Below are 22,879 nucleotides of genomic sequence, written 5' to 3' on the forward strand. Positions count from 1 at the left end.
AAGTCTCTCAGAGGGATGAGCCTCAGCTTCACGCTTGGCCACAGGTCACGTGTGCAGGTCACTGAGTGCTCGTGTGTGCCTCACGGCCCAGAATCGGCTTCCTCTGGCTCACGGCAGATCACGCCGACTTCACTCTGCGAAGACCCTTCCTGGACGTGTGGCTGCCCCGGGTTTACGAAGCGGTACTCACCTGCTTCTGTGAGGAGGCCGAGGGTGATGAGGGGGGAAGCTCTTCAGGCTCGGTCTTCCTCCCTTTCCCCTTGGAGGCCGTTTGTCGTCCTGCCCCCGTGGGTGGAAGAGTTGTGACGCCGGGTCTCCTATAATATATACCCAGTAACTTTTTTCTGTCGCTTTAGATAGCAAACAAGTCTTCTCATCCCTTCTAGTTGCAAGAGGAGTCTAACTTCAGTACTTACAATGCTCACTTTGAACTTACTTAAAAAGCCCCCCTGGCTTCCACCGCCTGGGTCCGGCTGCTGGGAAGCCACAGGGAGGAGGTGGCCCCATTGCTGCTCCTGTCCCAGAAGGACCCCTGGCTCCCAGAGCAGCCCCTCCCGGAGCCACCCTGGCTGCTCTTTGCTGCTGTACCAGGAACTGCGGAGGCCAACCTCAGACTCGATGTAGTTTCATTTATAACAATTTCCATGGAGATGCGGCCCAGACTTGGGTTGGAGCTGGGTCAAACCCAGGCTGCACCATCTAGAGCACAGACAGTGGCCCTGGGCTACTGACGTGGCTTCCCGGACACTCTTTTCTCCCTGCCCCTCAGGGTCACGGTGCACGGGAAACGTGATGAGGAGGCAGCGAGGAGCTGGACCCAGTGGTGGCACACAGAAAGAAGCCTGCCCCAGGCTGGCACTGCTCACTGTACCGGCTTGTTAGGAAGCTGTAGTTTTCTGTCTGTCCTCTCTGTTGTCCAGGCTGGTGGGAACCTGACTTCCGCAGACACTTGGAGTCTGGCCACTAGCAGCCCCAGGTAGGGAAGCCACCCTAGGCGTCTGGCTTGACTTCAGACAGCCAGTAGCCCTCCGGTCAGCCGATCCCCGAGCTCAGTAATAGCCAGCTTCTCAGCAATGACTGCTTCCTAACCCTTCCATAGCTAGAACTTGACCAGTGTGAAAGAAAGGAAGGGTCAGGGTACCAAGCACAGGGCTAGCTATTGATCTTCTTTACGAAAAACGGATGTGCAGGAAATTGAGGTCTGGTAAGTTCCTTGCAGGAGCTCCAGATGCTGCTGAGGCCTTGACGGGGACTTCTGTTTAATGTTTACACTCTATTTATTCCAGTCAGCTTAGCAAACACTCAAGAAAATGGAACTGTAGAGGGGATAACATACAACTAGACTAGCAAGGCAGAAGTCTAAGATTGTCCAATATTGATATTCATCTTTATTTAATTTTCATGCATTCCTGGCTTGGGACGTTCTGAGGAATTGTTACGCCTTTCAACTTTTCCTCTTTAGACGCACCTGTGGCACTGTCCTCGGTTCACCCAGCAGGCCCCCGCTGGCTTGCCGTACTGAACTGGGTCCTGGACCAGCAGTAATTCTAATGGGGGGGGGCACAGAATCATGCTGCAGGTTTAAAGAATAATTTCTTTTTTTACTTGTAGTAAGAAACTCAGAGGAGAAATATGGGGAGTGAAAGGGTAAGCCAGGGAACCTGATGGGCTTAAAGCATTTGAGACATGTAGCCACCTACAGAGGGGACCCTGTGCTTTATCTGACTTCCTCTAGAGTGCGTGTTGCCTGGCTGACGAGCTCATCTGTTAATTGGCTCACCCCACGGTGTGTGGGATGATCACGTACTCAGCAGCCATTCTGTGCAGGGCGCCCAGGAAGTTAGAGCAGTAGCAAGGAATTGACCAGGTGGATGGTATTGGACACGCGGAACCTGAGCACTAGCAGGGACACTTGAGATGGCAGTCACTAGCCAAATACCTCGCAGACCAGGGGGGTGTTGTAAAGAAAGGATGACTAAGTGGCTCACAGAGGGGGAGGTGGGTTTCCCTGGGGGGCAGGGAGTGCTTTGCAGGGTAAGGGATTGGAATTGGGGTTGGGGAAGCATGGTGCTGGGTCACGGAAGATGCAGGGCAGTGTGGTCATTGTCATAAAGAGCGTGAGGAAGCCCAGAGCAGTGCGGTTTTTTTCAACAAAATTTATCTTTTGGAACCAGATGATGGAAAGCCGTATGCCTTCCGATCTGAGCTTTTTGCCCTGCATCCTCTACACTCGTTGGTAGTCCCTGGTCGTTTAGAATTATGTCTGCTGCTTTAATGTTATCACTGAACTCCCAGCTCCCCGGCAGGTGACGGTCCTTGTTCCTGTTCCTTCCTCCTGTTCTAAGTTGGTTTGAGCTTTTTATTTCCTAATGAATCCCCTAGAGCAGTTACTTTTCTAAGGTGGAACAGTCGTGGCATTTCAGTAAATTCAAAATGGGTGAGATTAAGTCCAACAGTGAAGCAGGGCTTCTCCCAGTGTAGCCGACCGTCACACGCAGACAGCCCCGGGAAGGACAGCTGCTGCAGGTGATGGGACGGGGACTGCCACCGGCCACCGGGTCTCGGGGTTCTGTCCTCGGCAGAGCAGGTTCCTTTCAGTCTTGTCCCTTCCTTAGGGTGCCGGCCTGTGTTCTGAATGTCTGCAGTGGCACATTTTCCCCCCTTAGAAGCCACATACCCTCAGTGCGGGTGGGTTTGCCCTTGTCCAGGCACAGGAGGGTGTTGCCTGTGAGCGAGAGGGGAGAGCCAGGTCCTAGTCACCCACAGACCCCCAGGAGGCCTGCCAGCTGGGGACGTCGTCAGCCACAGACGCCCAGGTTGCTCTCCTGGCAGGTTTGGGGCTATATTTATATACATATAAGTCTCTTTTTGTTGCACGAATGCACTATAGGCTGCAGCATTTTCTGCATGGTTTATATATAATAAATTACCTTTTAATTGCCACAAATGATTAACAGCTTATGGTTATTCAAATACAAAAAAAATTTCTTAGAATATTTTTAATGTTAGTATTCTTTGAAAATTTGAGTTAAATAGTAATACCTACAGGGGTGGTGATGGCACAAAATAAGCTGATTCCTTATGCTTTTATAAAGTTTGCATTCTGCTTCTGTACTATTTAGGGTAGGTTTTATTTCTGCAGTTTGTGAGCTGAGCAGTGCAGGAATTTTAGGAGGTTAGTTTTTTAAGTCAGGTGTTTTTTTGTTTGTTTGTTTGTTTTAATTTGATCTTTTGTAATGGTGATTCAACCCAGGGGTACTTTACTACTGAGCTATATCCCCAGCCCTTTTAATTTTTTTTTATTTTGAAACAGGGTCTCGATAAATTGCAGAGGCTGCCTTTAATTTGTGATCCTCCTGCCTCAGCCTTCTGAGTTGCTGGGACGACAGGCATGCTTCACAGGCATGCTTCATTGCTCCTAGGTTAAAGTCAGTTTTGAGATCTTTCTTTTTAGGAAATAATTTTCTGCCTACTTTGTTTAAGTGAAAAGATAAAGGCATGAAATTCTATATGTTTAAGACAAATTTGGGGGAATAAAGAAAGAAATCTTTTATTCAACATTAGTGGATCAAAGTTCTGTTGTATATTAATATTGGGACCTGAGTAATATTTTATGTGTTATGTGGAGAACATGTACGAATTAATATACAATTTGGAGTTTCTTTAAGAAATTAATACTGAAAATGTGGCAAGTAGCAGACATGTATTTATTCAGCAGACATGAATGGGTCTGTTCTCTGCGAGGCATTATAATAGAATCAGTGAAGAGTTCATAAGGGTGTGCATGTCTTGGTCTCGGCTCATGGAGTCTGTTGTGGAACAGGAATGAAAGGACGAAAGATAAGATACAAAACACTATTGTAAGACACAAAGCAGACAGTCCCTTAAGAAAGCACTGTACTTGCCCCCACTAGTCCAAATCCACCTCTGGCCCTTGGACTAAGAATTCAGTGGTTAAAAGGAAAAGAGTGTTTTGTAACCCATGAAGTTATGTGTGGTTTGTACATTAGCGCCCATGAATAAAGTTTTATTGGGACACAGTCATGCTCGTTCACGTGCGTACTGTCTGTGGCTGCTTTGTGGTTTAACAGCAGGGTTCCAACAAGTACTACCTGGCCTTCAGAGCTAAAGTCCTCCCCTTCCAGCCTCGTCTCAAGTGGATGCGCAGGTCAGTGCAGCAGTTTCCGCTGTCCACCCCATCGTGAGCCATGGCTGGCCCTGCTGCTCACAATTAGGAGGTGCATGCTCAGGAGCCTACTGGCCGCCTGAGCACAGGAGTGAGGAGCCCAGCTGAACTGGGGGTGCGGCCCAGCTGGACCTGTGGTGCCAGTTCAGTTTGATTTTTCTTTTCCCCCTTGGGGGTGGGGGGGTGGCTAAAGAAGCAGAAGTAGTGGTCCTTGGTGTGGGCGTCTGATAAAGGAGAGGCTGTAAACGGCCGATAAGAGCCCTAGCCCAACTGAGCCTGTGTCGGTGGGACCACCCTGCTCTGTGTCTGCTCTGGAGCCTCTGCTCCTCCGGGCCCAGCGCGCGCCCACGTCTCCGCCCTGTGCAGGACCCGGGATGAGGTCAGGGGACCACGGGGTACCTTCCCGCGTCTCAGGTAGCTCCTGCAGGAAAGCCCAGGAGGGTGGAGAGGGTGGGCCGTGGAGCTCTAGGACCACTCCTGCCCAGGAGGAGCTGTGTGTGCAGGGGGTGCCAAGAGGGAGCCCACGGCACAGGCTGCTGGGTGAGGTGCCAGCAGCACCTGGCACCTTTCCAGTGTTTGGGAAAGTGAGGGAGTGGTACTGCCACAGGAGGCACTAGGTAGAGAGGGGTAACTGGTTCTGTGTCCAGGGCGCAGCACCTCTGCCCATCTGTCTGGGGGCCTGGCTAGAGAAGAGAGGTGGGAAAGATGGCCCTGTGCCCCCAGGCGCTCGCCAAGGAGATGGGGCCTTAGGGGAGGTCCACCAGCGTGTGTCACCTGTTGACGGACCCATGGAGCCCAGTCCATCTGGCAGCGGCACTTAGCATGGAGGTGAGGCTGGTGGCACGTTGAAGGGAGCAGACACTCCTGTCGGGACCTGAGGTAGCCGAGGACAGGCAGTGTGGCCTGGAGGAGGAAGACACGGTGGACAGATGCCTAACAGGTAGCAGGCTGGAGGCAGGACGGGAGTGCCAGGATCCTGGGTCCCACGAGACCTCTGTCCTCGTTCCCCTTGCCACATGTGTGAACACCCGCGTGCTCACTGTCTCATTCTAAGTCCCAGTGAGTTCTGAAGAACAGCCTCTCCTTTTGCCCCGTGGGAACAGACTCAGCTAAGTCCAGACAGGCGCCTGCAGGCTCCGGCTGCACAGCTGGATTTTAAAGACAGGCTTAGATTGTCAACTTCTGAGCCTTCCTACCTTTTTACGTACTGTGTAAATGGGGATTTTTTTGCGTGTTCTGCCTTGACCTTGGATGCCTCCCTGCCAACAGTCTAAGGAAGCTGAAATTAGACATGCTGCCATTAGGTAATTTTCTTTTCTTTTTCTTTTTTTGGTGCTGAGGATTGAACCAAGGGGCACTTAACTGCTGAGCCCCATCCCCATTCTATTTTATGTTTTATCTGGAGACAGGGTCTCACTTAGCCTCGCTAAGTTGCTCAGGTTACCTTTGAACCCGCAGTCCTCCTGCTTCAGCCCCTGAGAAGCTGAGATCACAGGCGTGGGCCACTACGCCTGGCACAAGCACTGCTTTGACAGGTGGCCCGGGAGGAGGCTGGAGTTGGTGTCAGGGCTGTCCTTCCAGACCAGCGGATCCTACAGGGACTGCTACTGCAGAAAAGGCAAAGAGCAGCCTTGGGTTCCGTTTCCTTTTTTGGTGGGGGTGGGGTGGGTACCAGGGATTGAACTCAGACACTTGACCACTGAGCCACATCCCAGCCCATTTTTAAATTTTATTTAGAGACAGGGTCTCGCTGAGTTGCTTAGGGCCTCACTTTTGTAGAGGCTGCTTTGAACTCGTCATCCTCCTGTTTCAGCCTCCCGAGGATTACATTTCTTATTTGAACTTTCATGATGCAGAGATGTGAGAAAGTCGGACAGCCACATTCTTTCGGGGGTAAATATCATAAGGGAAGGAGTCATGGAACTTCTGCTCTGCCTGTGTCACAATGCAGTAACCGATAGCAAGTCCTCAGAGCACAAGTGACATGACCAGTGCCTGTTATCCGAGCAGTTTGGCCAAGTACATTCGGAGTGAGGCATGTCCTCTGGGGTAGATTAACCCACACTTTATTGAACAAGATCACACAATTACAGGACAATGTTCTGGACCAGGGAGGAAGGATGGACTGTCATGTCCCTTCAGCTCAGAAGGTGGTGGACGCTGACCCTGTGTGTATTGCACAGCGGCTGCAGGTCACGCGTCCCTGGTTTCCAGTCCTGGCTGTGATCTGGGCCAGCTCCTTCAAAGTCTCCATACTCATCGTCCTCCCAGGCCTGATGACGTAACGGACGTGAAGTGCTCTCTGCAGGACACTGGGTCGCCACTGCCTGCTGTCACAGGGACCCCACGCCAGCCTGGGGAGAATTGGAACTCTGTTCCCAGAAGTAGTGGCCAATTGAGACCTGGGTGGTAGCTTGGGATTGGTTGAGGTTGTTGATTCTAAGCAAAGGGAGCATCTACACAGGCTGTTTGCTTCATGTTAATTTTATCTGTGAATATAGGAATAATAAATATGATCTTAATAACACAGGAGTACTTTTTCAGTTGCTATAAGACTAAACTAGTCCTTAAAATAGTAACTCATTGCTTGAAGTATGTGTTTCTTCTTACAACTCAGAAATGTAAAAACTTGAACAGCATCCGAGAAATTTGAGAATTTTAAAATTACACAGATGGAGAAGCTTTTTTTTCCCCCTTTCCTTTTTTGGGTACTGGGCCACACCCCCAGCCCTGAGAAGCTTTTTTTTTTTTTAATGCTGACTTTAACATGTATATCTGTGTTACTCATTGGGGACTTGATTTTATTCTCTGACCTAATGCAGCCTGATGCTACAGTGGGCTACCTGCTTTGATTCTCTTAATTTTAATTAATTTGACACAATGTTTCTAGCTTATCCCTTTTACAGTCGAATGGTATATGAAAATTAATGTTAAATAGTCCTTAGAAACCGTTTTGGTCATAAGTTCTCATCAGAGCCCAGGAGTCCAGCAAGGTGTCTAAGTTACGGATGTGAAGATGATGGTGAGATCGGCCTTCATTCTGAGGTGATTTTATAAGTAAGGACCACGCTGTTTTCCTTCAGGTCTTTAGAATAACCACCTCCCTTCCCTCGGCCTCCTCGGCCTCTCCTCTTGAGCAGTTCCAAGCTGCCAGGGCGGAACGCGGTCCCAGGGCCCGGTGCCGGCTGCCGTGGGTGCCAGCATTGCAGAGAGATGTGGAGCTGGTGGCGGGCACGCCTCCTCCTGAGCTGGCTTTCAGCCAGCTGAAACATCCAGTGCCCTGATCATCTTGTGGGGATGGGAGCCATTTCTTAAGTGCCTCCAACCAGGAGCCGGTCTGTCGGGCGGTGACTGCCAAGCCCGGTCTGCTGAGAGGACTTTGGGTAGCCAAAGGATGGCCGTTGACTGCAGCTGCGACTCGTATTCATGTTGAGGCGTGTGACCCTGCCTGCGGTGCCGCGTCTGCCCAGGCAGGGAAGCGCGCTGCGTTGACCTCACCTTCCTGTGACAGCAGAGCCAGAGGCCGTGTGCACCCCTGTGAACCGCCCCCGGCTTTTAGGGACGCAGTGTCTCCTAATGTGTGGTCATTACGTTTCCACGTGTTATTGTTACGATCCTTTCCTGAAGTCAGCCGTCTGTGCCACTAACACCAGGGTGCTAGTGTAAGTGCCCTCCTAAGGGAGTCTGAGGGAGCCACTCCTGTGCCACTCCTGGGGGCTGGAGGCCTGCAGTGAGAAGACCTGCCATGCTGTCTCCATAGGTGCCTCCTTTTTTGCTGCCTTGGACCAGGTAGTGACCTACCTGAAAATGTCACTTTCCTGCAGTGCCTTTGAGCAGAAATAACTGTCTTAGATTTGGGCCTTAGCAGTTTCTTGTGCTCCCAGGACGTGTGACAAGCTCGTCACTAGATAAAGCCCGTTGGGATCCAGGGACTGGGGGGTCCTCCAAGGCTTCTGGCACTGGTCAGGGGACAGCCCAGAAGAGGGCCAGCTCTTCCTTGGCCAATAGCTGCTGGATGAGTGGAGAAGGCCTGGGGACCTGCTGGGGCAGTCAGTGCAGAGGACAGAACCCCACCCTCCTCTCCCCACCCCCACAACCTTGGGGCACCCTGGCTGTGACGCGGCAGGCCCCTGTGGAGATGGAGTCAGACCACAGAGCAAGGCAGGTGCAGGGCGGGTGGTTCAGAGTCTTGCTCCAGGTTGTCAGCTGCCAGTCCCCTGGTTATCTCTTACTGTGTCTGTCACCAAGATGCTGAGAGCACGGTTCACCAGCTGCTCAGGAGGCAGAGGCAGGAAGGGTGCATGAGCCCAGGAGTTCTGGACCAAACCCTTTCGGAAATACATACGTAGATACATAAACGAAGTGATTTTAAATGCGGATCAAAGTTTGTAACGATTACTCAGTCAGTGTTTCAGGGTCGGCTTCATAGTGGAGCACGTCCTGAGTTTTGCCAAACTCTTTCTTGAGGATGATTGCGCAAATAAGGGGGAACGTTGAAGGATGGCCGGCTGCCCTCCCCTTGCAGGAGGGAGGGGCGGTGCCCGGCTCTCGAGCTTGCTCAGTGACCTTTGAGGCAGGTGCTGTTGATCCCTATTGTCTGGGCACGTGCACGTTTAGGATTTCTAATGTCTGTTTTTCATTTTTGAAGAAATAGGGATCAGAACATGCACATACAATGCAATGTTTTTACTTTAAAAAATATTTTCTTTCTTTTTTTTGCTGTGCTGGGGATTGAACCCAGAGGTGCTCTACCACTAGGCCCCATCCCCAGCCTGTTTTTATTTTGAGACAGGGCCTTGCTAAGTTGCTGAGTCTAGCCTTAACTTGGGATCCTCCTGCCTCAGCCTCCCGAGTTGCTGGGATTACAGGCATGCGCTACCGCATCTATTTATTTCTTGTTTTTTGTTATTTGATATTTCCCTTTATCTTAACGTTTCTTTTCACTGTTAGTACTTCACTCTTAGGGGGGAGAGTTGAACTTGTGAGGCTCTTAGCAGGAGTGAATCTGCTGAATGCAGGTCTGTAATTCGCTGGGCCGAGGGTCCTATGAATGAGTGACGTTAGCACCACACTGCTCTCCATGAAACTCTGAGGCAGGGTCTGTCCTCAGTGCCCACGCTGGAGCTGAGGCCTCTCCCCATGCTCTGCCAGCTGCGTCGCTTCTCCTCCTGTTGCAGTCAAGGGACACGGTCAAGGGAGGAGGTTATCATGAAGCTAAGCTTTGCTCTGCACCTCTCCTCCCAAAAGGAGAGAGGGAGGAAGCTGGCCAGAGGGAAAGCAGTGTGCCCGCGCCTGCTGTGCTGGGATCCTCTCTGAGCCGCTGTGTGTCTGAATGGGACAGGGGCTCAGGAGGTGGGGGGAAGGGCATATCCAAGAAGGATCGCCAGGGCCAGTGGAGAAGCGCCTGGGAGGGTGTGGCTGGGTGGCCTGTGACCCCATCCCTCTCATGGCGCTTGATGGCAGGCCTGGGCCGCTGCAGGCTTCCCTCTGGCCCTGGTCTGCGCTTCTGCAGCAGAGTGGCGGCTCTTTCAAGCTGGCTTGCTAGTGTGGATTGTACTAAAGTGCCGGGTCATCATCTCCCTCATGGTTCTTGTGAAATCTAAAAGTCAGATGGAAATGCAGCGGACACAAGGCGAGGGGCTCCCTGAAATCCGCACAGGCATGTTCACGCTTCAGAGCGGGGGGACCTGGGGACGCTGTGAGCTGGAGTCACTGTTCTGCACACAGAGGAAGTGGCTCTTACCCCAGGGGTAGTAATTTGCCCCGTGGTTAATAAGTTTCAGGGGACGCCATGGAGTTTGGAACACCTAGGGAACTGTGGGGTTGTAAGAGGCTCCTTTTGTACCCGTTGGTTGGATTAAAATTAGGCTCATTTAACAACCAGGAGGAGGTAATTAGGGTGAACAAGACTTTAATAATTGGTGGCTCCTTTTCAAGTGATGTTCGTCAGATCATTTCTGAACTAGTGCTATGATGTTTTAGTTTCAATCTAAGTTTTCTTCAATTTTTTAAGGTGAAAACTTTTAATAGTTCTAGGTAATTCCTTGATGAAAAATGTTGCCATAAGAGTAAAGAAGTTTGTAAGCTGAATTTAATTCTCTGTTATTTTGAAAGCTTGGGTTGAAAAATACTATCTAGTTAAAAGTATGATGCGGGGCTGGGGTTATAGCTCAGCGGTAGAGCACTTGCCTCACACTTGTGAGACCCTGGGTTCCATCCTCAGCACCACATAAAAATAAGTAAATAAATATAGTCTGTCCATCTTTAAAAAAAAAAAAAAAGTATGATGCTCTGGCCAGAGCAAACGCTTATAATCCCAGCGGCTCAAGAGGTTGAGGCAGGAGGATCACAGTTCAAAGCCAGCCTCAGAGCCAATCCCAAAAAACCAAATGCCCAGTGTCTTCTCTGATATAAGGAGGCTGACTCATAGTGGGGTAGGGAGGGGGAGCATGGGAGGAATAGACGGACTCTAGATAGGGCAGAGGGGAGGGAGGGGAAGGGAGGGGGCAGGGGGTTATTAATGAGTAGAATGTCATGGTCATTATTATCCAAAGTACAGATATGAAGACATGAATCGGTGTGAATATACTTTGTATACAACCAGAAATATGAAAAATTGTGCTCTATATATGTAATGGAATTGTAATGCATTCTACTGTCATAAATTTTTTTTAAAAAAGAAGAAAAAAGCCAGCCTCAGCAGTTTAGAGAGGCCCTAAGCATCTAAAAAAAGTTTTTAAAAGGGCTAGGATGTGCCTTAGTGGTTGAGCACCCCTAGTTCAATCCCTGATACCAAAAATAAATAAATAAATATGATGCTCTTAAATAGCCATTTAGTTTGGAAAACTCTCCTTTTGTTTAATTGACAGTTATTTCGGTAGAATTTTTATGATATTTTATGATAGCTATGATTAATCAACTGTAACAATAGAGAGTGTTCATAATCCTTAAGGAAAGAAAGGGTTTGGACCTAATGTGACTGGTATTTTTTCATATACTAAAGGAATATTAAAAATATTGTTTAGAAAAAAGTGTTCTTAAGAAATGATTAAAACTCTAAGCTGCTTTAGATATATTATTCCTTGGTGTCTGAATTTCTCAGTTAAAAATATCAGGTGTTTTTTCTTTAGGATAATTTGATTTTCTTCTTTTTTTCTTTCTTCGATTGCCTTCAGGTAAAAGTGCAGTTCTCAAGTGTCTACTGGATATTCACAAAATATTTCAGGAAAATGACCCTGCTTACATTCTGAACGACCTCTACATCTCAGACTACTGTGTGTGGATTCAGAAAGCCAAGTGAGTTCTGTCCACTGGACTTTTACATGCTCTCATTTAGAGTAAGTTGGAATGAGGGAGAGACGCAGGTAGCTGCCGAGCACTTCAAAAGTGGCTGATCAGCGGGGACCTTGGTGCGTGTGCTGGGACGGGAGGGAGTGCCGATGCCCAGGAGTCAGTTTAATCAGAAGAAGCTGGCCCTGGCCTGACCTGGAAGGTGGGGATTAAAACGAGCCTTGGAGCCATGGCTTCGTGCTGCGCTCCCGGCTGCCCAACAGGACGACTCCCGACAGCGTCCGACCTCCGTCCCTGGTGTAAACAGTGGGTGTGAGCACGTGTGTGCTGTGCCCACTCACTGGCGTGTGTAGACAGCGGGGATGCATACCAATCAGATCTGATCCCAGTGGGAAACGCGTCACCAACTGACCACCCGACTCCCGATGGTTTCCAGAGTCCATATTTCAAAGTACAAAAAACACTCAGAGCCTAAGAGCAGGACTCTTGATGGCCTATACATCCAAGAGTCTGAGCCCGCAGACGGTGCCAGCACTTGGGAGGCAGCTTTTTCAAAAAGTGTTTACCATTTCTTCAATTGAGGGAGCGTAGTAAATAAAATTAGATTTAAAATGCAGTGAAATTCACTTAGTGGGGCATTCTCAGACATGGCCAAGTATCTTTTTCACACCAAGAGGCTGTTAGCTGAGCTCTTGATTAGAACGGTTCCTGTGTGCCATAGAAATCGATGGCACGACTTTAGTCATGACATACAAAAAATAGTGGTGAGTTTTTATTATTACTGTGATTGGTCAATGAATACTTTAGTATGGTTTTGATTTTTTGGTACCAGGGATTGAACCCAGAGGCACTCGACCACCGAGCCACATCCCCAGCCCTATTTTGTATTTTATTTAGAGACAGGTCTCACTGAGTTGCTTAGCGCCTTGCTGTTGCTGAGCCTGGTTTGGTTTTTAATGTCCGCTTTGACTGTTGGTAAATGATCATATCACAGAGTGAAAGATGGAAAACCTTGGCACTGTGTCTGTTGTGAGAAAAATGCTGGATAGGGACTCCTCACTCCTGAGCAGGTGGGCGGGAAGTCTAGGTTTCACCAGAGGGAAGGTTAGATCTTCAACCACTGAGGTCATGATGGCCTGTTGTGGACCCTCCTGCTCTTGGAACCCATCAGACACCTGCTGCTGCCATTTCCTGTTGCTTCTCTCATTTTCATAATAAAATGAAATTGAAATAGTCTATCTGTGGGGGGTGGGCAGTTCTTTTTAAGGGTAGGTATTTTACAAACTAATTGGTACCAAGTTTGTACCAGGATCCCATTTCAGAGAGTGTGCGTTTCTCTATTTGTGACATTCCTTCTTAACTACAGTGACAGTCACATTTCATTAAAGTGCAGAAGACAGCACCTCGGGTCAGTGTGGGGATTGTCAGAATTATTTCTCTTAAATTTCTTTTTTCTCTTGATTTTAAGTCGCAGGGAATGAAATTCTTAGGTTCTAATATTTAGTCTATCAACGGTGATTTTTTTTTTTTTTTTTTTGAAAATGGATAATGTATTGGGGAGAGGCAGAGAGGGGGAGACCAGCAGGAGCTCTTCACACCACTTTGTAAAAGTGTTTCTTCCACTTCACCACTTTGGACAGAGCGTGTCTCTAAATAGACTGTGTTGTTTTTACTTTGCATGTCAAATTCAATGATGATCCAGCTGTTTTTTCTTCCTTTGAAGTAAAATATTTCTGTTTATCTAATTTTTATTAAATTTTCTAATTTCATCCTTGAGTCTGAAGCTCGGGTGGTTGCGCTTTGCTGTGAGCCTGCTGGGCTCTGAGGTGCGGGGGTGTGTCTCTGCTCCCCCACCTCCTGCCTCCTGGTTTGCTGCTGCTTCAGGTAGTGCACCCGTGAAACCTGGCGTCCTATTTTTCTGTGTGTAAAATAGTTGTGAATTTTCCTTCGTCTAAATATTTGATGGTTTTGATTATAATCATGAAAACTGTATAAAATTTTATTTGAATACCAGACAAGTATGAAATCCTGACTGGCACAAAGAACACAGCATTCTGTTTTTACCTTCAGACCTTTATTTTGGCAAACACTCTTTGGAATGCGGGTGTTGCGGGCCTTCTGTCGTGGGGTGGGCGGGCGTGGTGGAGTGGGAGGACAGTCCTCTGGGTTCTGCTTCAGTCTGGGTGGCTATCCTGTGTGAGCCTGGGAATGAACTCTCCTGATGCTTCTGAATTACAGATTCTGCCAGTTATTTTGCTGGAAAAGAGCGCTTCCTACCACCCATCGCTAAGTGCCCTCCTGAAGCGTCCTGTGAGTGGCTCCCTACAGTGTTCCCTGGGTGGCAGCTGAGGCGGTGACCTGCTTGAGGTCAGGGCTTGTGAGCAGGCCTGCCGTGCTGTCATGGTTGGTTCTGGACATTTTCCAGACAGACCTCCTGCACAGCCAGTTGGGTTCATTCAGGGGGTATGGAAGAGAAGCCAAAGAAAGCAGCCCTCCCTGCAGAGGTCTTGTCCTGCAAAAAGGAATCCATGACGCACTTGTCTTCCCCGGGGTGGAGAGACCACCGGGCACAGCTCCTGCCGGCCCCTGGTTGCAGAATCAAGTGCATGTTTCTTTCTCCTTCTGGAGCTTTAAGGGCCAAGCAAGAGAGCACCCGTCTTTGCCCCTCATAGTTCCTTGGGAGCACAGTACATTTTAGTTGAATTGAATAGTACCTTTTAGAGCCAATTCAAAGAGCTTTTTTTTTTTTTTTAAATGTGTAGCACTTTCAAAAATGTGAACCAGCTCTCATTTATTTTTATTGAAATTTTCAACCACATTCAATATCAAATTTCTTCTTCCCTCTTTTGTTTGGGGATGCCATGCTAGGCAGGCCCCGCTCGGCCCCTGAGCCACGTCGCCTAGGCAGGCCTTCTCTTTCACTTTCCATCAGGGTCTCGCTGAGCTGCCCAGGCTGACCTCAGACATGCAGTCCTCTCGCCTGAGCCTCTTAAGCAGCAGGATTACCTGTGTGGCCACTGTGCCTGGCCTTCCTCTGCTTCTCTCTGGGAGTGGGGGCTGCAGCTGGGAGGAGCAGTGATCCTTCTGACCTCGTGAGGGTTTAGCAGTTTATACCCTCTAAGTCAGCCGGGATGAGAAAGTTAAATGGGATACGTTCAGCTCTACTCCCCTTTAGCCATGTGACCTTAGTAAGTGACTTGTCATTTCATCTAATGCAACCGGTATTAGTATTGTGACATTTCCTCCAGTTATCTGCCAGTGCATTCTTAAACAACTGAAAGGAATATCACATATATCATTTCATGACCTGTTTTTTAATTATGATAGTATTCAAGTAAGTTCCCCTTATAATGTGCAGCCATGACATATGTTTTTTAAAATTTATTGTAAAAGGAACATATGCCCATTAAAGAAAATTGGTCATTAAGGTAGCTTAGGAATTAAAATATAGTCATAATTCATGGTATATTTTTATTTTTGTCTTTCGACATAGGAAAGTTTGGTTTTCTTTCCATAACACTGAAATCTAAAATGCTGGCTTTCTTCAGTATAAATCTGAGCTTGTCACTAAAGTGTTAGATCACTGTTTCTCTCTAATCGAGTTTCATGTTATTATTTATGTGGTGCTGGGGACTGACCCCATGGTGTGTGCATCCAGGCAGGTGCTCTGCCTGTCAACTCGACCCCCACCCCATCCAGTGAGGCACCTTTTAGAGGTCAGCCGTTGTGGGGGAGGGGAAAAGTGTAGGAAATGCGAGTCTCTTTCCTGTGCGCTTTGTACTTCACCCTAATACCCTTGAGGCACTTAATTCTCCATCACTTTTTTTTTTTTTAGTTAGATAGACTTTTATTATATTTATTGATATGTAGTGCTGAGAATCAAACCCAGTGCCTCACACATGCCAGGCAAGTGTGCCACCGCTGAGCCCCAGCCTCAGCCCCTCTCCGTGGCTTTTTGACATCTTTCCCCCTAAATGAAGTCTCACTTCATGACCCTTCAGGCACTGGAGTGAAGTCTGTAGAGGGAAACATTTCCTCAGTTTTAAAGGAAACTCTTGGCACTGCTCTCTGCCGCCTGGGTTGCTTCCTCTGCCTGAGCTCTGGGGGTCGGATGCCCCTCAGAACCACACAGATGCTTATACCTCTTTCTCTGGGCTCCTGCTGGTTCCTGATGTGTCTGCAGAGGTCCAGCACGGTGCTGGGTGTGCAAGCAGAGTGGTGTGTGTTCTCCACACCTGTGAGCCTTGCTGTGGCAGGCGCCGAGGTCGGTGTAGGGGATGCTCTGAGCATGGGAGACCCATCGTGGGGGACTGCAGGCTTCAGCAGGATATCAGGCTGTCCTGACACAGCTGCAGGGGAGTGCAGACACTGGAGCACCCGGCAGGTGTCCGAATCACAGCAGACCATGCAGACACCCTGCTGGCCGGGTACTGTTGCCCACAGGAACAAATAGCAGGAGAGGCGGCGTTCTGGTCTGGGAATAGCCCTGGCAAGTGGGAAGATGTGGAAACCCTGTGTGTCACACGGCTGTATTGTGGCGTGTGTCATCCTCAGAGTATCCCTGTACAGCAGAAGAGGCGCCCTCGGGGCTTCATATAGAATCGCTGTCTTTCCGGTCTGTGTGCTGCCGAGGGTGCAGAATTCTTGAGTCAGCTGGTCACATAGTAATCTCCTCTGGACTTGGTGCCAGCGGGCCTTATTGGAAGGCTGACGCTTCCCTTGGTGCCCAGGTGCTGGAGCACAGCAGGGCCTCAGGAGCTGATGTCTTGCTGGAGTGCGGCCTGCTCCGCACAGGTCTCATGCTCCCTCTTCTGCAGTCTCTGCCATTCTTTCTCCCTACGCATGGCAGAGGGGCAGCCACTCACAGTCGCAAGGTGGTCTTACTTTCATTAGAGATGAGCTAGCTCCCCTGGTTTACAGTCCCAGGGGAGGGAGACAGTGAATGGCCCGTGTGGGTCAGTGCCTTCTCCTGTCCAGCTGCCTGGTTTACAGTGGGTGCAAGGGTACCGCCTAAAGCAGTCCTACAGCCCCAAGACCCACTTTTACAATGATAAGTTGCACTGTTCCTCAGAGAACAGTGTCACCTCATGAGGACACTGCTGCAGTTCCTGTCACCTGAGTCAGCACTGGGAGGAGTGGTGGTACCTACCCTCCCTGCAGTACCCAAGGCAGTTGGCAGGATCTTGTGCTCAGGCATGCAGGGTGCTCCTCAGCCACCTGAGTGGCTTTGCTTTTGAGTAGCAAGTTACTCCTCTGACAAATAGTGAAGCATTAAGTGTTACATTAGCAGCTAATTATCAGCATGTAGAAATTTCAAGAAACAATTGTGCACAATTTCAAGCAAGTTAAACCTCCCTTGAATTGAAATCATTCCTGGTAAGGTGCCTATTCTGGCATGTCAAGTTGCTCTTTAGTTTTACTGTTTACTTTTAATTAAACCCACAAATTCATCCTGGATGGAAGTGGGTTTTATCTCCACAAGACAAGATTAGCACACGCCAGTCGCTTGCCTCTGCTCGGCTCGGTTCCGTGTGGAAAGGATTTACTCAGGGGTTCCTTACCTTATCACCAGCGGTTCAGCGGTGCCGCTGGGGACTGTTGCTCTTCATTAGACCTCTCTTAAAAGGAATGTGCCAATAAATCAGAGGATTACAAATGTTCCTGCAGACTTAAGACTAAAATAACCCTAGGTAAACACGCGAATGTTCCCTGTAACTCAGTGCATTGAGAAAACTAACAAGAGAATTATATGTCTGAATGTTGAAGTTTTATTGGGGTTTTTATGGTTGTTTTTTCTTTGTTTCATTTTTTTCATTTGTAATTTTATTTTACTTGGGCTTTTTCAGATAAACTTTTTTTCAGAATAGCTTTAGAGTTACAGAAAAATTACAGAGAGGGCACAGAGAGTTCCCAGATGCCCCCTCCCAGATTCCCTTGGAAAATGGGCTTGTATTGAAACGTGATTATTAACCAAGGTTGATTTAGACTCCTAGTTTTGACCTGCTGTCCTTTTTCCAGCTTGGTCGGCCACGTTTGGTTAGGATCTAGAGCTCCCGTCAGTCACGCCAGCTTCTTGGTGGTGTTGGTGTCTAACAGCTGAGACACCCTTGGGGGGTAACGTAGTACTCCAGGTGTCCCGTTGCCAGGGAGTTTAACCCGGAGACATTCACGTGGTCATGAATCCAGGCCTTGAAAAAATAGATCTGACGTATTTGAGACTTTTTAGGAATTTACAAACAGAATTCATTTTTCATTCTTAATTATATGGATCCTGTGGGCATTATGATTTTGGTTTATTGATAAAGCAGAGATGACTTACAAAAATAATCAGAGCGTTTACATTTTTGTGTTAATTTTTTAAGATGGATGAGGTTGGGGAGAGGATCTACATGGGAGTTCTTGTAAAATGATCACCGGTTTCAAGTGGGTGGGTGTGGAGCGCCAGGCCCTCACCCCTGGGGTCCTGCGGGATCGGGCCCCTCTGTGTCTGCCCCGGGCCTCCTGTCCAGCCGCTGGTACACGGCTCTGGCTTCTCAGGCCCTGGGTCTGGGCTGGCTGGAGCCATGGTTGCAGAGTGAGCAAGGGTACTTTCCCTGCCGCCGCCGCCGCCTCCTCCTCCTCCTCCTCCTCCTCCTCCTCCTCCTCCTCCTCCTCCTCGGTTCCTGCACCTCGAAGTTCAGGGGAAGAGGCCCACAGGATCAAGGGGTGTGGGCGGTGATTGACTCAGTCAGATTTTATAAACCAGAACCTCCTGCTGCTGGGCTTGTCCTAGGTCTATTTGGAGAAGAGGCTTACGTTGATTAATGTGGCCTGGATGTGGTTATCGCACTTAGAAAGGGCCCTGTGTAGGGGGGGCTTTGTCAAGAGGCCTTTCAATGGAGTCACAAGGAAGCTTTTCTTAAAAAACTTGACAACCTCAAGTACAATTTGGTTTTCTTCTGCCTATTATGATTGAAACCCAATCCTTGTTATAGCATCATTATCTCAACTGAAGCCAGCAGGGAGCTGCTGCCCTGATGTAAGGGTGTGAAGTCCCCTAAACAAACAGAGGATTAATTACAGTCACAGTGTGTTGTGAAGGTGACGAGATTGATTGTGATCATTTGACTTGTCCCATTTCCTGCTCTGACTACTTTCTTGAATAAATAGAAGCTGGGAAAATAATAAATAGAGCTCTGGAGCACATTGTGGGCCACCAGAGTTGGAAAGGAACCTCCGTGAGGCGCGTTTCCAGATCTTAGTGACTTATAGGAGCCTTATTTTAGATGATTTTTATCATTGATTATTATTTTATTGATTTCAATTTAAGCAGCTCTCCAAGAAATAATTTCAGAAATATAAATTTTGAGTGTTAGAAGAGTTTGACAGATTGAATTTTAATATCAGCAAATTTCTGGTCCATGTTGAAATGTTTTTGTTTAATGTGACCTTTTAGATGGTTTAAAGAAAATATTAGCCCTTATGTATTCCATGTCTTTTCGTAGGAGCTGTGTGCTTTTATTGAGGTTAAAATGGTAGGTTAGTTCTTTCACGAACCAACGTGTTTTCTGTTTTGTGCTTGCTTTACCTCCTTTGCCTGGAGACTTTCTTAATATCCTGACCTGTGATGTCGAGGTCCACTTTTATCTTCCAGACTTTCTATCATCGTTTTCTGAGGAGGTGCACTTAACCACAGGGGGCACATGTGACAGTCATTTTGGGGTGCCCTGCCACTCAGCTACATTCCTACCCTTTCTTTTATTTTGAGGCAGGGTCTTACCGGTGGCTGAGCCAGCCTTGAACTAGTGACCCTCCTGCCTCAGTCTGTCCAGTCACGGGGATTACAGGTGTGCCCTCCACACCAGCTATAGACCTTCTGTCTAAGTTTATTTTTAGGAATGAAATTAAGCTTCACTGATTTATGTAAGACAAAATGCTTCTTTAGGAGGTGGGTACCCTACATTTTTTAGTGATGAAATACTTGATCAGGAGAAGCTTCAAGGCCACTGCTTCATGGACCAACCATCCATCTCCAAAGAGAAGCATCTATGTTTTTCTCAAAGCCAGAAATATGACAAGGGGTGGGGTGGCCTCTCCTAGGACATTAGGGTTGGCTTCCAGGACTCCCAGCATCTCTGACAGTTGCTTAAAGTTGAAGACAGTCTCAGCTGGAGCCTGAGACTCTGTGGCCAGGGACCCAGTCCCTTTGCTGCTCTCTGATGGAAGTTCCCGTGGACTGGGGAAGAAAGGGTGGCTGCTGAAGGCCGAGCTGTGGCCTCGGTGCCAGTGTGCACAGCTGGGCACACATGCCTGGCTGCTCTCATCTTTGCTTTGGGGATTCTTATAAGTTAATTTAAAACATTAAAGAACAAAAGCTATCATTTTGTGAAAAGAAAAAAGAATTGAACTTGAAATGGACAGTCGGGTAGGGTAGGGTATGACAGAGGTTTGACCCATAAGGGATGGTTTTCTGATTTCATTGTTAATTACTGATGCAAGGAAGAAGGGCCCAAAGAAATCAGGACTCTGGGTGTCCTAGAGGTCAGAGTTCCTCCACCTCGTGCCCAGCACCTACCCCGAAGCCTGGCTCTTCCTGATGGTGCTCAGTAAATGCCACAGCCTGGAGAAGCTTCTTTTCAGCTCAGTAAGAAGGTCCAGTGGAAGTAAGCAGTTCACCCCCTCTTTCCACAGGGCAGACCTGTCTGGGAGGACCTTCAGTGCATGCCCCGTGGCATGCCAGTCATGGGGACATGCACTTCATACACAGATGTCAAGTATCCAGACAGGTGACAGGAAAGAGCCTTCTCATGATGCTCATGTACCTGGGTGTGAGGAGGTCAGAATGGGCTGGACGCTGTGATGAGAGTGGGTGTGGGGATGTGGGTGTGGTTGGGTGGACATTGAGGTCACTCGGATGCTACCTGCTCTGTGCTGAGCAGTGCCAACCAGGCATCGGGGCTTCCAGCAGCCTCCCCAGGAGTCAGGGGACAGAAGTGGCCCTCTTGGGGCCTCAGGCAAGTGCTGCCGCTGTGTCTGGAGTCAGGGGACAGAAACCCGTGGAGAGGAAGGGGCGCTGCACCTCGGCTCCAGGGAGTTTCCCACGCCCGCGTCCCCTACAGATGATGTGCCCGAGTGGGAGACAGACGGAGTGACGTGTGAGGGGACTGAAGGACGGCATGGTAGCTGTTTCCCACAGGTGGATGCCTGTGGGTGGTGGAGATTCCTGAATCAAACCACGGGAACACCTCTGCTCTTTGTGCCTTATTTTCGTGAATGAATTTGGATTATGAGGAAATTCCAAGTGTACCCAGCACCCGCCATGGTGGGCACTGTGCCGAGAGCTCGGAGCCGTGTAGGCTGGTGCCATCCGATGGGCTCTCGGCGCAGGGTCTCTGTGCTGTTCAGCCTGGTCTGATGGTGAAGGCCAGGCTGTGGTCCCCGGGGGGCTCTCCTTCTGAATGTGGCGCTGCCCTGCTTACGGTCCAGCAGCTTTGCTCCCTGACCCCGTGGCAAGGCCTCGGTGCGCCTTTCTCTGTTACCAGGATGCCCTCAGCTGGCTCCAGATGTGCGTGAGGAAGTGTCTCTCTAGTCCTGAACACAGCCCTTCTCCTCCCATCACAGTGCGGGTCAGTGTGCTGCCGTGCCCGGTGGACGGTGGCAGAGCGCCTGCCAGGTTAGAGGGTGTCCTCGAGGCTCGTGGGGTCTGGTCATCCTGAGCGGCGGTGCTGGTGGGTTTTGAACTGAGACTCTTTCACCCGAGTCTCTACTGTCCATCAGTCGATCATTCACAGAGGACTAAGTGTGCCCGGTTCTGGGCCTACGTCCCAGGCCTCCAGTGGAAGGAAAAGCCAGACTTGACCCTCCCTGCTGGAACTCAAGCCTCTTGGGGAGGGAGACCTTGGTCTGAGAATCACAGACAAAAAGTAAGAGCCGTGGAAAGTGCAGCGACTCGACAGGCGCATCTCCAGCAGCATGTGCCGCTGACCCGGCTCCTGGTGGACAGGAGGTGGGGTCTGCCTGGGAGGCCTCCCTGGGAAGCAGGTGTGCCAGTGACTCAAGCACAGGCCAGGTCAAGGAGAAAGGGGCGGTGGGCTTTGGGAAGGTGCAGCAGAGCTCCTGTGTGCCAGGGCCCCGTGGCAGGAGGGAAGGGTGTGTGTTCAAGAAATCAAAAGACGGCCAGGGAGCCAGACAGGAAGGGCACCTGTGTGTGAGAAGGGGTCAGGGTGGGGCTGGCCGTGTAGGCAGGCTCGACCCCACCTTCTCAGTCATCGTCAGAGCTGTTACCTTTACTCTAAGAGCCCAGAAAGTCAGGAAGGCCTAGAGTGCATGCTGGGGGGAGGTCCCTGGGGCGTGTGGGAAGGGTTTTGAGGCAGCTTCGAGGCTGGTAATAGTGTCCTTGTACAGGACGAGAGTTGCCTGCTAGGGAGGTAGGATTTAGGAAATAAACTGAATTTAGGGGGATGAAGAGGGGGCCTTGCCTGGGTTTGTGGCTGGCATAGCTGAGCGAATGGTGAAAACTGATTTTGGAAAAAGAATCGTCAGCGTGTTGGCTCCCGTCTGCAGAGCTTGGGCTCTTTGGGGGCCATTTGTACTTCAGTTCATGATTCTAAGTAGCGACTGATTTTCTTTGCCTCTTGATTATTTAAAAGAACTTTTGGGCTTCGTTTTCTGTTCAAGGTTTGCCTTTGGTAGGCCATTTTTGTATGTTTACAGAGTGTCCCTATTTTCTTATAAACAAGAATAAAATATACCTACATATGTGTGTGTGTGTGTGTGTGTTCATTCGTGCAAATTACGGAATATTAAACTGAACATGCACATTCCTATCATTGATCCTAAGAAAAAAAATATTATGTTTCCCAGAGGCTCCTGCCAGACCATTTCTCCTCGTACCCTCCCCAACTGCAACTGAGCATTGTGCTAGTCAGTACCCTGCTTTTCCTGTTATTCAGCCACTGTCTTATTGTCTCTCAGATTTACCTTCCCGTTTCACTTGCTTTTGAACATTGTACAAATGAAATCATATTGTATCTGTTCTATTAACTTGCTTCTTGCCCTTAATTTTTAAACATGTGTTCACGATCACGCACAGAGTTGTCCTTGGTTCCTTTATCTTCCTGCTGTGTGCTGTCCTGTTGTGTGAGGAGGGCCCTGCAGTGTTCCTTGTTCTGAGAGCTGACCTGTTCCTGCTGGTTCACAGTTTGCTCTAGAGCTGGCAGCGGGCTGCTCTGCGCATCTCTGCGCATGTTCATGGTGCACTGAGACAGCTTTTGGGGGTGAGCCCTGTACCTGTCAATGGAGTTGCTGGGATTTGGTGAGAATTGTGAAGTGGACTCCCTTGGTAACAGCCAGTGGTTTTTTAAAGTGGTTGCACCGACTTATTTTAGCTCATGCTCCCCACAAGCGGTGCAGGAGAACTTCCCT

At 49.1% G+C, this 22,879-nt stretch overlaps 1 protein-coding gene across 4 annotated transcripts in view; it reads left to right on the forward strand.

The window, feature by feature from the left end:
* Nucleotides 1-22,879, forward strand: part of Shq1 (SHQ1, H/ACA ribonucleoprotein assembly factor) — a 68,653-nt gene that overhangs the window by 32,599 nt on the left and 13,175 nt on the right. For all 4 annotated transcript variants that reach the window (XM_046425612.2, XM_046425611.2, XM_046425614.2 and 1 more), the window contains exon 10: nt 11,362-11,482. In XM_046425612.2, the coding sequence (XP_046281568.1) occupies nt 11,362-11,482 (121 nt within the window). The remainder of the gene's footprint in view (nt 1-11,361; nt 11,483-22,879) is intronic.

This window comes from Marmota monax, unplaced genomic scaffold (genome assembly GCF_021218885.2).
Source record: "Marmota monax isolate L192 unplaced genomic scaffold, Marmota_monax_Labrador192_F-V1.1 WCK01_AAM20220418_F8-fsc00028, whole genome shotgun sequence".
Taxonomy (NCBI): domain Eukaryota; kingdom Metazoa; phylum Chordata; class Mammalia; order Rodentia; family Sciuridae; genus Marmota; species Marmota monax.